The following is a 16384-nucleotide window of genomic DNA, read 5'->3' on the forward strand; positions in this document are numbered from 1 at the left end:
TCATTGAATCTCAGTATCTCATCCCTGCCCCCTCCCCATACCCCTTGACCCCTTTAGCCACAAGAGCCATGTCCAGCTGCCTCTTGAATATATCTAATGAACTGACCCAAACAGCTTCTACCACAGGTTCACAATCCACTGAATACATTCTTCTTCTGTCCTGAATGACTTAGCCTTTGTTCTGGGCTTTCTCAACATTGGTAACATTCTTCCCAATCTAGCCTGTTCAGGCTCATCAGGATTTTGTATGTTTCTATGATGAATCCCCACTCACTTCTAAATTCCAGTGAATATAAGTCCACTCAATCCGGTCTTTGCTGACGTCAGTCCTGCCATCCCAGAATCAGTCTGGTGAACCTTTGTTAGACTCTGTCAACAGCAAGAATGCCCTTCCTCAGACTAGAAGGCCAAAACTGGACAAATACTCAAGGTATGGCCTCACCAACTCCGATACTCAAATTCTTTCGCTGTGAAGGAAAGCATGCCAGTAGCTTTCCTCAGTGCCTGTTCCACCTGCATGTCAACCTTCAGTGAACATTCTACCATGATACACAAATCTCGTTGCATCTCATCTTTTCCTAAACTGCCACCTGATAATAATTTGCCTTCCTGTTTGTGATCAAAGTGGATAACCTCACATTTATCAGAATTATATTCCATTTGCTAAGTATTTGCCCACTCAGCCAGCCAGTCTAAGTCCCCCTGTAGCCCCTCAGCAAACTCCTCACAGCACACACTGCCAACCAGCTTAGTGCCCTCTGCAAATCTGGAGATATTGCTTCCAATTCCTTCATCCAATTTGATAATTTATATTGTAAACAGCTGAGCTCCCAGCACTGAACCCTGCAGCACCCCACTCTGAAAAGGACCCATTTATTCCAACTCTCAGCTTCCTGTTTGCCAAACAGTTCTCTATCCACGTCAATACATTACCTCAGTTAACAGAGCTTTAATTTTCCACACTAATCTCTTCTGTGGAAGATGTCAAAGATCTTTTGAAAGTCTAGTTAAACAACTTCTACTGCTTCAAAAAAACTGTCTACTTTACCGGTCATATCCTCAAAAAATTCTAGATTTGTCAAGCATGGTTTCCCCTTCATGAATCCATACTGACTTGGACCAATTCTGTTCCTGCACAACTCCAGCACTTTTCCCAATGTCAGGCTAACCCACCGTTAATTCCCCATTTTATCCCTCCCTCAAAAAAAAGTAGAGTTCCATTAGCTACCCTACAGTCCATTGGAACTCTTACAGAATCCACAGAATGCTATAAAATGATCAATGCCATTGTTTTCACTCCTGCTGCACTGTATTTATAATATCAATAAATGTTAGCACTGAACTACAATAGATAGAACAAGGTTTCAGCACCGGCTTATCCAAAAAATGACAATCTATGCAGACAATCTCAATGAAATGAATAACACATTTCTGGAACAAATCTTAACTTCAAATTGTGAAACTTTTAAAAGGCTTCAACAATCTGATGTTAACTACGATCAGCCATGACAAGATATATATTCCATAGCCATTCCAGATAATGTTTAACAATAAAAATTACTGGAATTTAATGACAAGGGTGCAATCTATTAAAATGATTTGCATACATACCCTAAATGTTGCCAGAATAATTCTGGTAACCTTTTCTTTCACAGATTCCTGAAGAATATCTGATAGGGCTGGAACGATGTTCAATCTGCGCAGATATTCACACAGTTGTGGACTGAAGGCCAGTAACCAGAAGGAGAAGATCATCTGATACTGCAGCTGGAAGCCACATTTGTTGTTTATAACAGCTATAATGCTGTGTCGGGTAGGAATGGGAGTGAAAAGAAAAAGTTTGAAATAATCCTTGCCACATTATCAAATAGAATTTTTGATCTAAAACAAGTAAAAATCTGTTCAGCGTTTGAATCTAAAACGCTGCAGAAAAATTGAATCAAACTATTTTATCAGCTCATATTTCTGTATCATGTGTCTCCTTTAACTAACATGTCTATTCACATCCTACATCATTTTCTTGCCATTGGTATGAAATAATAACCCAAGACAATAATCCAGACAAAGCAATTATGAACCTTTTAATCTGATCTTTGCCAGACTTTCCTGAAGTGTATAATGCAACCCAAATGGATTCAAACCAAAAATTCTTACATTTATTACAAAAAAAATCAAATCAAAACATGTACTATTGAAAATCAATTAGTTGAGCATGAGGCAGCCTCTTGCCTAGTCACCAGCCCAACTCTCAACCTAACTCACCTAATTTAGAATGAAAATCTGAATGGCAGGCAGCCATCTTTAAAAGTTGGGTTCACAAAACCATAATCAGCCACTACACTGTACCTCTGACATGGGAATGGGGAAAAATGGGGCTGAACAACTGTCAACTGTTTCTTAGTTTCTTTGACATGGAGCAGATTCCATTTCCACAGAGCTAGCCCATGTAATAACAACTTGCACTAATTGGTGGTGTTCCTGTTTTTAACTGGCAATGTCCACTAAACCAGCCCCTCCCTAACTTAGGAACAGCCACTAGAACCTCAATGACTTAATTACTATAAAGTACATTCATCACATGTATGAATATCCATTGATGTTATCGCTAGACTATTAATCCAGAAACTCAGCTAATGTTCTAAGGACCTGGGTTCAAAATCCTACCACGGCAGATGGTGGAATTCGAATTTAATAAAAAATAAATCTGGAATTAAGAATCAAGCAATGACTGATAGTCAGAACAGCTCATCAGGTTCACTCAAGTGCTTCAGAGAAAGAAATCGGCCATTCTACTACATGCAACTCCAGAGCCACAGCAATGCAGCAGACTCTAAACTGCCTTTTCAAAAGGCCCAGCAAGCGTTGCATCAATTAAGTCCTAAAGAAATGAGACAGGACAAAACACTTGGCATTAACCTAAGCACCATACACAACTGTAACAATGACAGTCCTGATGGCCCTGCAAAGTCCTCCACTAATGTCAAAACTAGGAGAGCTGTCTCAGACCAGTCAGGTAACAGCCTGACTAGTTAATTTTTCCACAGAAACCTACCTTACAGACAACTTCCCAGACACCACCATTAGCATTCCTGGTTATGACCTGTCACATCCAGCAGAGGTAGTGGCACAGTGGTATACTGCTGGGACAGTGTTGATCTGGGAATTCTCAAAATTGAATCCAGACTCCATGAATAACATGCGTTTAACCAGAAGACAAGAAACAAAGAATTTCTTGCTGACAATCACATACCTACTTCCCTCAGCTGATGAATCAGAACAGTGCACATTGAATTTAGAGGAAGCAGAGAATGGCAAGAGTGTAGAATGTGCTGTGGGTGGGAGATTTCAAGGCCAAGAGTGGCTTGGCAGCAGCACTACTTATAGAGCCACTCAGGTCCTAAAGGACCTATGTGAAACAGAGTCTGCATCAGGTGGCAAGTAACCACAAATAGGGAAAAACATACTTAACCTCATCTTCACTAATCTGCTGCAGACATTTCAGTCCATGACAATATCAGAAAGCGTGACCACTGCATAATCCTCGTGAACACAAAATCCCACCTTCACATTGAAAATACACTCCATCATATTGTGTAGCATTACCACCTTGCTAAGGAGACAGACTTCAAATAGATCTAGCAGCGCAAGACTGGGCATCCACAAGGTGCTGGGGTCATTAACAGCAGAACTGTACTCCAATAATCTGCAACCTCAAAGCTCAGCAGATCCCCTACTCAAACATTATTCAATGAGGGGATTAACCTTGACTCAATGAAGACTACAGAAGACAATGTCAACCTGATGTTGCTACCAAACATGATGGCCTTACCATCACTGATTTCTCCACGAACACTCAGGAAAGTTGCAATTCACCAGGTTAATACTGTCTCCTGCAGTCTCTATTGAATCAAGGTTAATCCCCTCATCTGATCATAATGTTTAAGTGGGGGATCTGCTGAGCCAGGAGGTTGCAGTTTACTGGAATACAGTTCTGTATGGCCCCAGCACCTCAGACTAAGCTGGACAAGCCACATAATAATGGTTGCAAGAGTAGGTCAAAGGCTAGGAATACTAGCAGACAGTAACTCACTCCTGACTGCCCAATTGTCTAGAGTGCAACAATGCTGTGCCTGACACAATCTAGGACAAAGCAATCCATTTGATGGGCATCAAATCTAAAAGCATCCACTCCATTCACCACCAACTCAGCAGCAGCAGCTTGGTACCACCTGCAAGATGTACTTCCAAATAACTTCCATCTCGAAGAACAAGGGCAGCAGATACATGGGAACACCTGTAAGTTCCACTCCAAGCAATTCACCATCCTAACTTAGGAAATAGATTGCCATTCCTTCAGTGCCACTGGTTCGAAATCCTGGAACACTCACTCCAACATCATTGAGGGTCTACATACAGTAGATGGACTACAGCTGTTCAAGATGGCAGCTTAACACCCTCTCAAAGGCAACAAAAGATGACTAACCAGTGACACCCATAACCCACAAGGATAAAAACAAAGTGAAATTGGCAGCGTGATTATAGTTAAAAAGAAAAAGGAAGTTAAATTATGCTTTCAGAAGAAAAGCAAGGAAGAAATATAAGCTTAATCATTCCATTATGCAGGGAGTGGAGGGGTAGAAATATTTAGGATTTGAAGACTCTTGAATGAATCAGCAGATGCTGCTGCTTGTTAGCAACCAGTCAAAGACATCAATCATTCACTAACCCCATTCCACTTTACATTCCACTTTGTGGCTTTTCAGCTTTAATGGAATATCCAAAATACACCTTTCCTTGATGTTACTTGTTTTTTAAACCAAAACTTACTTTTGTGCTTGCAATTTCAAGTACCTCAAATTTATCTTATCGCCTACATATGGAACTTTTAGCATACAATCTTAGTATGCATTCGTTGAGTTTTCTTGCTGTGAACACATCTTCACAAAATTACTTCCAGCTATCCATGTTGCTGCACCACATAATTTGTCATTAGTACCAAATGACCTAAATAGAGAAACTCAGACACTGTTTCAATGTGCCTACTTCAATCGTGATGCTAGTTTGTCCGACTGTATTTCCTCTAGCTACCGTTGTTTTAGTGTATCTTTTTCTGTTCTTAATCCATATTCTAAATTTTAGGTTTTATTGATTAAAATATTTTGTAGGCCCTATTTGCAGTCTGCATATAGTGTTGTGGTGTCAGTAAATCTCATCTTGCCGGTCAATGTCACACTTCAGCAACATATCCAAAACAAAAATTGTGATATACACAATCAAACACAATGTAAAATGCTGCATATTTCTAGATATTTATCAATGTTCAGATCTCGACCAATCTTTGCTTCAAATGTGCTAAATATTTACTTCTATCCTGATTTTCAAAATTACTTTAATGAGATGACTTGTCAAAGCATTTCGCACTCCATCACTACAAGTTTTTTTATTAACTTGATGTTGTGGTTCTGTTTGCTGAACTGGGAATTTGTGTTGCAAACGTTTTGTTCCCTGTCTAGGTGACATCCTCAGTTATTGGGAGCCTCTTGTGAAGCGCTTCTGGTGATGTTTCCTCCGGCATTTATAGTGGCTCGTCTCTGCCGCTTCAGATTGTCAGTTCCAGCTGTCCGCTGCAGTGGCCGGTATATTGGGTCCAGGTCGATGCGTTTGTTGATAGAATCTGTGGATGAGTGCCATGCCTCTAGGAATTCCCTGGCTGTTCTCTGTTTAGCTTGTCCTATAATAGTGTTGTTCCAGTTGAATTCATTTTGCTTGTCATCTGCGTGTGTGGCTACTAAGGATAGCTGGTCGCGTCGTTTCGTGGCTAGTTGGTGTTCATGGATGCGGATCGTTAGCTGTCTTCCTGTTTGTCCTATGTAGTGTTTTGTGCATTCCTGCATGGGATTTTGTACACTACATTGGTTTTGCTCATGCTGGGTATCGGGTCCTTCGTTCTGGTGAGTTGTTGTCCGAGAGTGGCTGTTGGTTTGTGTGCTGTTGTGAGTCCTAGTGGTCACAGTGGTCTGGCTATCAGTTCGGAATTGCTCCTGATGTATGGTAGTGTGGCTAGTCCTTTGGGTTGCGGCATGTCCTTGTTCTGTTGTCTTTCCCTTAGGCATCTGTTGATGAAATTGCGGGGGTATCCGTTTTTGGCGAATACATTGTAGAGATGTTCTTCTTCCTCTTTTTGCAGTTCTGGTGTGCTGCAGTGTGTTGTGGCCCTTTTGAACAGTGTCTTGATGCAACTTCGTTTGTGTGTGTTGGGGTGGTTGCTTTCATAGTTCAGGACTTGGTCTGTGTGTGGCTTTCCTGTTTCCCTTTGTGGTGAATTCTCCATTAGGTGTTCTCTGTACCATCACGTCTAGGAATGGGAGTTGGTTGTCCTTTTCTTCCTCTCTAGTGAATCGGATTCCTGTGAGTGTGGCGTTGACGATCCGGTGTGTGTTCTCTATTTCTGTGTTTTTAATGATTACAAAGGTGTCATTCACATATCTGACCCAGAGTTTGGGTTGAATTTGCGGTAAGACTGTTTGTTCTAGCAGAAGCAGTAATGCAAAGGTTATGAGATCGGTGAGCCCATGGGTGTTCTGTTGATTTGTTCGTATATCTGGTTGTTGAATGTGAAGTGTGTTGTGAGGCATAGGTCCAGTAGTTTAAGTATGCCGTCTTTGTTGATAGGTTCAACGTCCTGTTGTCTGTTCTGTATGTCCAGCAGGTTGGCTATTGTTTCTCTGGGTAGCCACGAAACAACACGACCATCTATCCTTAGTAGCCACACATGCAGATGACAAGCAACGTGAATTCGACTGGGACAACATTACTATTACAGGGCAAGCCAAACAGAAAACAGCCAGGGAATTCCTAGAGGCATGGCACTCATCCACAGATTCAATCAATAAGCACATCGATCTGGACCCAATATACCGGCCACTACAGCGGACAGCTGGAACTACAACCAGAAGCGGCAGAGACAAACCACTATAAATGCCGGAGGAAACATCACAGAAGCGCTTCACAAGAGGCTCCCAAGCACTGAGGATGGCACCTAGACAGGGGAGAAACGTTTGCAACACAAATTCCCAGCTTGGCAAACAGAACCACAACAACGAGCACCCGAGCTACAAATCTTCTCCCAAACCTTATTAACTTGAATTGGACCCTCAACATGGACTTGCCAAGACTTTCGACTACATTCATTACTTGGCACTTGCCCTGTCTAATATGTTAATAGAATGCAGATGGGAAGATTGCCAAGGAATTCTCTTCATCCAATCATGTCAGGATTGCAATTCATCTGTCAAAATCCAATCCTCAGATAGTAGCAATACTTCTGCAGTAGCATAGGAAGATAAATGTCAGGTTGAGTGGAGATGTTCTATAAAATATAAGGAAGACATCAGTGATGGAGTGTCATCAATTTAGAATCTTTTCTAAAAGAGCAAGATTTTAAAAATTCCAGTGTACTGTTGGAGCCTACAATGCTTGTCCACTAGGAGTAAATGAATCTCAAATTTCAAAAGAGAACAGATGAGAGTAATAAATGACAACCTAAAGCTCAAGGAGGTAACACTGCTACATTTCTTTTTGGTTCCCTTCAAGCACCTTCAATTCAAGATAGTTTTGCTCTAAGTTGGTGAGATTGTAAACAGTCCGGTAATAGGTAGGACCTTGGTGGATGATAAGATTATTGGCCCTATCACATTAAGCAATTAAAATTTAGGATTAAGAAATATGAAAGAGACACGATAAAAGAAATCATAAGACAGGCATAAGATTAAAATAAAGGAGTATGAATTTATTTGTTTTACAGAAATGTGGATGCAGGGTGACCAAGACCAGAAAATCAATATTTAAAAGGTATTGAACGTTTAGGAAGGACAGGCAAAGAGCAATAGGAGCTCACTGACAACATGGAACAGAGAGGGGAGGGGCGAGAAGAGCGGGTGAGAATCTTCAGTCTGATGAAAAGGACATAATCTCTGTTTGGATGGAATAAAGATACAGCAAGGGTCATCAAATGTTTCTCCAAGTCATTTAATGTCCACCAAACAGCAGTGGTAATTTAAAGCTTGGCATAAATCAGGAAATCAAAAGTTCATATAGCAAGGAGAATGAAGTGATCAAGGGCCATTTCACACTGCATGACTGAGTTAATCTACCTTGCATCTATGCTTTGGGAGAATAATTTCATGCTGTGTTTGACAGTATTTTCTGGAACAATATTTCAAGAAACCAATTACATTAAAGAATGTTTAAGAAAAATGGTTATAAAGATAGAAGATGCATTGGTGATAATGTTTCAAAATTTTATTAATTCTGCAATGGTACTGAACATTACAAAATTGCAAGTTTAACCCCAATGTTTAAGAAAGGAAGGAGAGAGGAAACAGTGAACTATAGATCTGTTAGCTTGACATCAGAAGGGTAATTACTGGAATCTGTTATAAATATCCATTAATCTCGTACTTCAGAAAATAACTGTCTTGTTGAGCACAATGAATATGGCTTAATGAAGTGAAAGCAAGTCTAACCAGTTTTTTTTTGGAGCATATAGCTAGCAGAGCTGAATGTGAACCATGACAATGGTGTGAAGCTTTAAGCAGGTTAAGAGCATTGCAAATGAAATTCAAGTGCTGAGAGATTATTAATTTATGCTTCTCCCACCAAGAGGTGAAGTGTTTCTTGAATCATGCAAAATTGAAGAACATTGATATACAAGGGACTTGGGTGTTCTTGTTCATAAATCATAACACTATATGCAGGTACAAGAAACAAACCAGTATGTCAGCCTTTATTGCAAGAGAATAGGTGTACAGGAGCAAAATAAAGGTCTTGCTTCATCTATACAGAACACTACTGAGATTGCACCTGGAGTATGATGATGTACAGTTCTAGATCTCTTTTCTGAAGGAGAAAGTACTTACCATACAGGAATGAAACAGATGCTTACAGATTGATTCCTGGAATGGTTGGATTGTCCTAGATGGAGGAGGATAAGCAGAAACTGTCCATTTACCTTCCCTACTACCCACAGAGGTGGGGCGCAAGCTTTTTTGGGACTCATGCACAAAGATGTGCAAATCCTCCTATTCTGTAACTTCTGCAATCTTTTTCCAATTAAGTAATATCCAACTTATGTTCTCCTGCCGAATTACATAACTTTATATTTTCTCACATTATATTCTGCCGAGTGCTTGCCCACTTGTTTGATCAGTCAATCTCTCTGCAGACAACTATATTCTTAACGTGCCTTCTGACCTATTTTAATGTCATCTGCAAACTTGGCAGTAGTACATTCACATTCTTCATCCAAGTCATTAACATAGCCCCATGCACCAATCTGAGACACTCCCACTTGTTACATATTGTCATTCTAAAAGTGCACCTCACCTACTTATTTTTATCTATTAGTTAGCCAATCTTCTATACACAATAATATTCTACTTTCAATACTATAAGCTCTTATTGTAAATAGTCTAACATTTCTTCTGAAATGTCTTCTGAAAATCAAAGTTACATCCACTGCTTCTGCTTTCTGTCCTGCTTGCTACTGTCTCAAAAGAACTCTAGTAAATTTATCAGGCATTACTTCCCCTTCTTGAAGCCATGCTGACTGTTGATCAAAATGCTTTATTTGGAACAAAATGCTTTATTACATCCTTTATAATAGATTAACACTTACCCAATAACAAGACATTAGGCCAATTGGCCTATAGATATTTTTATCACACTTCCCTGTCAAATAAAGGTGTTACATAGAGTCTTCCAATCCTCTGGAACTCTCCGCAGAATGTAAAAGCTTCTTAGAAGATTACTCCCAGTACATTCACTATCTCTGTAGCTACTGTTCCTACCTTAGGATGTAGCCCACTAGGTGTTGAGGAATTATCCTCATTTGTTTGTCCAGTATTTCTATAATTATTGTATTTGTTTCTTCTGCATCTTTTCATACTTGATTATTTCATAATTTTGGAATATTATTACTTGCATCTGTTACTATGAAAACAAATGCAAAGTATTTATTCAATTCTACCATTTTCTTGTTTTTCATTATCTATGCCTATACTAACTTATCTTCCTTTTAATACCTTCAAGAAGCTCTGTCTGTCTTGCTATTACTTGCATCTTCTCATGAAGGTTTATCTTCTCTTTTTGGCATCTTTTGAAATATTCTCAATCCTTTGGTCAATCACCACCTTTGTATTTTTGTTGTTCAATTGGATCAAAAATGTTATCACACAGCTAACAGCAAATTTATAAAGTTAAACAAGAGCTCAACCTTCCTACAATGAATTTAATGAGCATTTAAAGTACAATTAATTCAAATCCTTAAGAGTGGGGAAAGTAAGGGAGAGCCACTGCCTGTTGAGACAGACAGTAGAACAAGTTGATGCAGAGTAGGTTTAGATGTTAATAGCATGCTTCACAAACTTTGATCATATACAAGTGAGCCGAGTACGCCACTCAGCCAAGCTTACTGCGCCATTCAATAAATTCTGACAGATCCAATTATAACCTTAAATCTGTATTCCTGCTTACTGGTATCTTTCATCTTAGTACCTACCGCTGTCTTTAAAAATATTCAAGGATTCTGCCTCCACTACCTTTTCAGCGGAGCATTTCAAACAATATTCCAAAAAGTTCATCTAATCTGCTTAAATAGTTGTTCTCCGGATTGTAAGCAGCAACCCTTGGTTCCCAATTCTGGGAGGAGAGGAGGAAGAAATTTTGTATGTTTTAATCAAGTCATATTTGCTGGACCTGCAGACTAACCTTTGTGATTCACTCACAAGGATACCCAGATCTCTGAACATCTCCAGAGTTCTGCCATCTCTCGCCACTCAGATCTGAAAAAAACACTTCTTGCCAAAATGGACAACTTCACACATTATGCTCCATTTACCACATCTTTGCCCATTCACCTAATCTTCCTTTATTTTTGTAGCCTCAGGTCCTCGACACAACTTACTTTCCTCTTTATGTGTGTCATCAGACAAAATGACAATTATATCTTCCTTCTCTTCATTCAAATCAGATATACAAATTGTAAATAGTTGAAAACCCTACACTAATCCCAGTGGGACATAAACTTATTCTTTGCCAACCTTAAAGTCCTATTTATGCCTATTCTATTTCCTGTTAGTTGACTAATCTTCTATCAATGCCAATCTACTACTACTACTATATAGTGAGCTTTTACTTACCCCAATAACCTGAATTGATGCCTTATCTGGAAATCTAGGTACAGTATTTCCACACAGTCTTCAAAAAAAGGAGTTAAACAGAGTGTCTATTTTCAAAACCATGTCAAATCTGCCTGATTAGCAAATTTGAGTGCCTTGGTGTAATTTATTTTATTTTCAATCTGACGGCTGTTAAGCTAAATGGCTTAGTTTCCCTCCTTGTCCCCTTTTTGAATAAAATTTACATTCACTACCCTTCAATCTAATGGAACTGTCTCAAATCAAGGATGTTTAGAAAATTAAAATCAATGCATTAACTATTGCACTTGGCACTTTAAGACCCGAGCATGAAGCCCACCAGAACCTGGGGAGCTGTTAGACTGCAATTCTGATTTATTAATACTCCTCCAATAATTGTGATTTTCCCCGGAGTTCCTCGGTTCTTCCCATTTCCTGATTTTTTTGTTGATTCTGGGATATTACTACATCCTTTATAATGACAGTCAATTCAACAACACTCTTTCAATTTATCTGCTATTTTCTTATTTAAAATAGGAACAGGTGGTGGTGGCCATTCAGCTCAAGCCTGTCTAGTCATTCAGTGAGATCATGACTGATCTACGGCATAAGTCCATACTTTTCCACCACTAATTTCCCAGTCTCACTAGTTATTTGACCAAAGGTCAATTGTTAACTTTTTTTCAAACATCTGCAGAGATCTAACTATGTTTATATTTATGGCTAGGTTTCTTTTTCCTTTTTTGTTTGCTCATTGTGTTTTTTAAAATTGTCTTTTTGGCAGGTTCTCATTCTTTCTTTATGCTTCACCCTATCCTATGTCTTCTTTAAGGACTCGTGCATCACTTCCAAAAAGCAACTTCTTGTCATTTCTACCCAAACCATTTCCATATTTTGGCTTCCTGAACATGCATCATACTGTACCAATACCATCATCTAACAGAATCATGTTTTCCAAGTTTCAAGTTAATTCCTAAAAATCCTGTATTCTAACATGCATGTTCACATCTACACTAACCTGCCGCTGCATCTTTGCTCTCAGTTAAGTGCTATGTATATTCAAAACTAAAGCTCTTACCTTCACTCATTTGCACTTAATGTAAATTTTAATCTAACCCATTAGTTTATTCTTAGATTCAGACCCTTAATCAGTTCTTTTTGCAGTGTATCTATTCCCTTGTTAAAAACTCTCTAGCTTTGACTCTACTGAGATTCATCTTCAATTTAATTCCCTGCCCCCCACCATAGAATTTAAAATTCTGATTTCCATAATTACATGGCTTACAAAAACAGCATGATTCAGGTGCGGACTGCCCCATCATTACAGATTTGATTTTCTCCAGTTGTGGCATAGTGACCTATGAACCAAAACCCATTACTCCCATTTATCTTAGGTTCACACATTCATCTCTAATCACCCCATCTAAACACTCGTGAACCAAGTACAAATTAGAGATTTTGACTTTTGAGCTTCTGAGTCTAAATTTGGCACATTTCCCTTGATCCTTTCCACATCATTGGCACAGTGGTTAGCACTACTGCCTCACAGCACCAGGGACCACAGTTTAATTCCATCCTCAGACGACTGTCTGTGTGAAATTTGCACATTCTCCCCATGTCTGCATGGGTTGCCTCCGGGAACTCCTGTTTCCTCTCACAATCCAAAGATGCGCTGGTCAGATGCATAAGTCAAGAGTAAATGTGGAGTAATAGGATAATGGAATAGGTCTGGGGGAAGTTACTCTTCAGAGGGTCAGTGTGACCGGTTTGACTGAAGGGTCAAACTGACTGAGGATGCGGTGACCCATGCCGGTGACTGTGGGGATGCTGTGTGGACCATGATGATCGGATCCTTCCCCCTCATTGGTTCTAAACAGCAGCTCAACTTGCAATGTACAGTCTGGAATTATGCTCCTTGTTGAAGAGAACTATGTTTGTCCCTTTAACTAAATTAAGCTTGCCACTATCACATTTCTCTCATTCTCCCTCTTGAATGGTTTCCCTGTGTCACAACCAGTTAGCTCACCCATTTTGCAAGCCCTTACTCTCACTCAGATAAGCTTATAGAATCTCAAATATGTTGGACAATTGTAAAGACAGGCTCCATCAACCTGCCCCTCCAACCCCATTCTGGGTTCCTTAACCAGTCTCTCAGTTACACCTTCCTGCCTGTGAACAGGAAACAAAAATCAGATTACCCAAGTCTAAGGTGTTTTACTGTCTCCTGGTGTAAAGAATACAGGTAACTTTGCCCTCCTTGATGTATTGCAATACCTGTAGTTCAGATAAAACTGAGCTGAAGTTGCTTGAACTTCAAACATTTGCCATAGACATCTTTGCTCGATGAAAATTTTATTCAGGAACTTCCACATGTTGCAACTGTGACATCACCTGTCCTACTATCCTTTATCTATTTTTAATAACTACTTCATTTTAATGAATTCATTCACTTTTTATATATTCTATTAGTTATAGCAACTGGTAGTAAAGCGAAATTGAACTTTAGAAGCTAGTTATTTGCTGTGTCTTCTCCATACTACAAGAACAAGAATCAATTCCAGGAGATTGGAAATGTTAGAAAAGGGCTTAAAAACATGTTGCTGGAAAAGCGCAGGAGGTCAGGCAGTCCTCACTTTCTCCAATGTTAGAAAAGGCCAAAGTGAAAGACCACCTCTTTCTCTACCTCCCTTAACACTCGATGGATCATAGATCATACTGAGTTGGTTAGCTTTATATGCTCCTAGTTGACTCACTTTGTGAGGAGAAAGTGAGGACTGCAGATGCTGGAGATCAGAGCTGAAAATGTGTTGCTGGAAAAGCGCAGGTCAGGCAGCATCCAAGGAACAGGAGAACCGACGTTTCTGGCATAAGCCCTTCTTCAGAAAGGGCTTATGCCTGAAACGTCGATTCTCCTGTTCCTTGGATGCTTCCTGACCTGCTGCGCTTTTCCAGCAACACATTTTCAGCTCACTTCGTGAGGAACTGTTTTCAGTTGCTTTGTAAGCAAACCCAATTGCTCTTCCTCTGGAGATCTTCTTAAAGGACCTGCTTAACATTGGGAACCAAGGCTTCCTCTAAATGGCATGACTGTGCCATTATTCAGAGGATCTACGTACTTTGGCTGGTGCATCGATGCATTCACTTTTGGGTTCTCCAGCCATTGGAATGCATGAACCTTGGAGATCAATGTAACGGCTTGGAGAAGTTAGAGGAAATGGGGCTCGGAACAGAATTTTAAAAACTATAGACGTAAGTTAAATGCCACTTACAAGCCACAGAAAAAAAAATTGTACAAAATACAAATTTACGCTCTTAGCTACTGTAAGCACTTAGTCTTTTCAGTGATTTTTCCATGATTTAAATAATTCCCAGTTTATGACATTTGTAGAATATAATACTGTCCAAAGTAATTTAAGTGGCAAATTTCTACTTGTTCTCTTTATATTGGAGAGAAAATTAAATACTGATCATAACTATAGAAGGGAATTTCAAAATAGAGGATTTGTACCCGAGGATAGAGTTTGCAACTTACATGAGCAGTTAGAAATGATAGACAATCTTTTGACAGAATTATGTACTTAAGTGAAAGCAAGATATATTAAATATAATAAAGTTATCAAAATGTGAAAATACAGAACAGATTCCATGGTCCTCGCAATTGGCCCATTCATGAAACTGAAAGGGTAGGAGGAATTCTGCTATTGGCTTTGAAGTCAGGGCAAGCTTGCATCTCTGCATGACACAATCCACCCCAAATTAGTTTGGCAGTAACTGGACTGTCAATTGGTTCAGAATGGCTCATCAGCTAGATGAAATATGACTGCCAACAAATGGAGGCCAATCAAATAGCCGTCAGCTCACTAACTCCCAGTAGTTTACCAGGAATGCCGAGCACTGGTGGGCCTGCAGACAGTATCTAATGCTGACTATCACTAGATTTGGACACTCTTAAGAGGAAGGGTTTTACAAGCAGGCCCTAGTTATTCACTACAGCAGCATACATGCCTCAAATGAACAGGATGAAATACCAAAGCATTGGCAGGTGGCTTACAGTTTAGCCAATAAAGGCACTTAATTTGTTGGAGTTGGCATACAGCACCTTCTCCACGCTGTTAAAGTATTAACAGCAGCAGATAGAAAAGTGCACAGCACCCCACTGTGCCACAGAATTTCATATATTAAACCTTATTTTCTGTTCAGCAATGTCACCAGGCTGAGTAGGCCTAGCATCTTCAATCTTCCTGCTTGGCACACCGTCCTCATTCCTGAAGAAGGGCTTATGCCCGAAACGTTGATTCTCCTGCTCCTTGGATGCTGCCTGACCTGCTGCGCTTTTCCAGCAACACATTTTTCAGCTCTGATCTCCAGCATCTGCAGTCCTCACTTTCTCCTAGCATCTTCAATTTACTTGCAATTTTCTAGGATACGCAAAATGTTTGTATAACAAATTGCTCGTTCAGCATGAATATATTGTCTCTAGTGATCAAGCAATTCACTACAATACAGGGTCTCAAAAGCACATCGAATACTTAAACACAGACTACTTGACCAATTTGTCCGGAATAATTAGTGTCCTTAAAGATTCTTACCAGTTCACTCCATCAGCTTCTACCCAGGCAAAACGATATTCATTGATTCTCAGCATTAGCTGCAGACAACCTGCCACACACTGAACGTATTGGGAGCTCTGAAGTTTGAAAGAAAATAAATAATTAAGAAAACATTTCTAACCTCATTCATAATGAAATTAGTTTTGTACATCTTTAAGCTTTAAATTGCAAAAGCACTGCTCATTAGTTAGCTAAGAGCCATGTACTTTTTACAACGCAAGGAAGCAATGTCTTTTTCTAGATTTTTTTTTTGATATTCATCCAATTTTGTTTTGAGAATTGCATCACATCAATAAATGCATGGGAGATCATGCCTCCCAAGTTTGCTGGAGTTCTTTGATAAAGTGACCAGGAAGGTTGATGAGAGCTGGGTTGTTGACGTAGGCTACATGGATTTCAGTGAGGCCTTTCACAAGGTTCTACATGATTCTAGATTAGAGTGGTGCTGAAAGAGCAAAGCCATTCAGGCAGCATCCGAGGAGCAGGAAAATCGACGTTTCGGGCAAAAGCCCTTCACCCAGAATAGAGGCAGAGTGCCTGCAGGATGGAGAGATAAATGAGAGGGTGGGGGTGGCGAGA

The 16384-nt window shown here is 39.7% G+C and overlaps 1 protein-coding gene across 3 annotated transcripts in view; it reads right to left on the minus strand.

Moving 5' to 3' along the window:
* atp6v1h (ATPase H+ transporting V1 subunit H) overlaps positions 1-16384 on the minus strand; it is a 131552-nt gene that overhangs the window by 48075 nt on the left and 67093 nt on the right. For all 3 annotated transcript variants that reach the window (XM_072570530.1, XM_072570531.1, XM_072570529.1), the window contains 2 exons: positions 15785-15882; positions 1612-1804 (listed from right to left, as the gene is read on the minus strand). In XM_072570530.1, the coding sequence (XP_072426631.1) occupies positions 1612-1804; positions 15785-15882 (291 nt within the window). The remainder of the gene's footprint in view (positions 1-1611; positions 1805-15784; positions 15883-16384) is intronic.

Source organism: Chiloscyllium punctatum, chromosome 5, assembly GCF_047496795.1.
Source record: "Chiloscyllium punctatum isolate Juve2018m chromosome 5, sChiPun1.3, whole genome shotgun sequence".
Classification (NCBI taxonomy): Eukaryota; Metazoa; Chordata; class Chondrichthyes; order Orectolobiformes; family Hemiscylliidae; genus Chiloscyllium; species Chiloscyllium punctatum.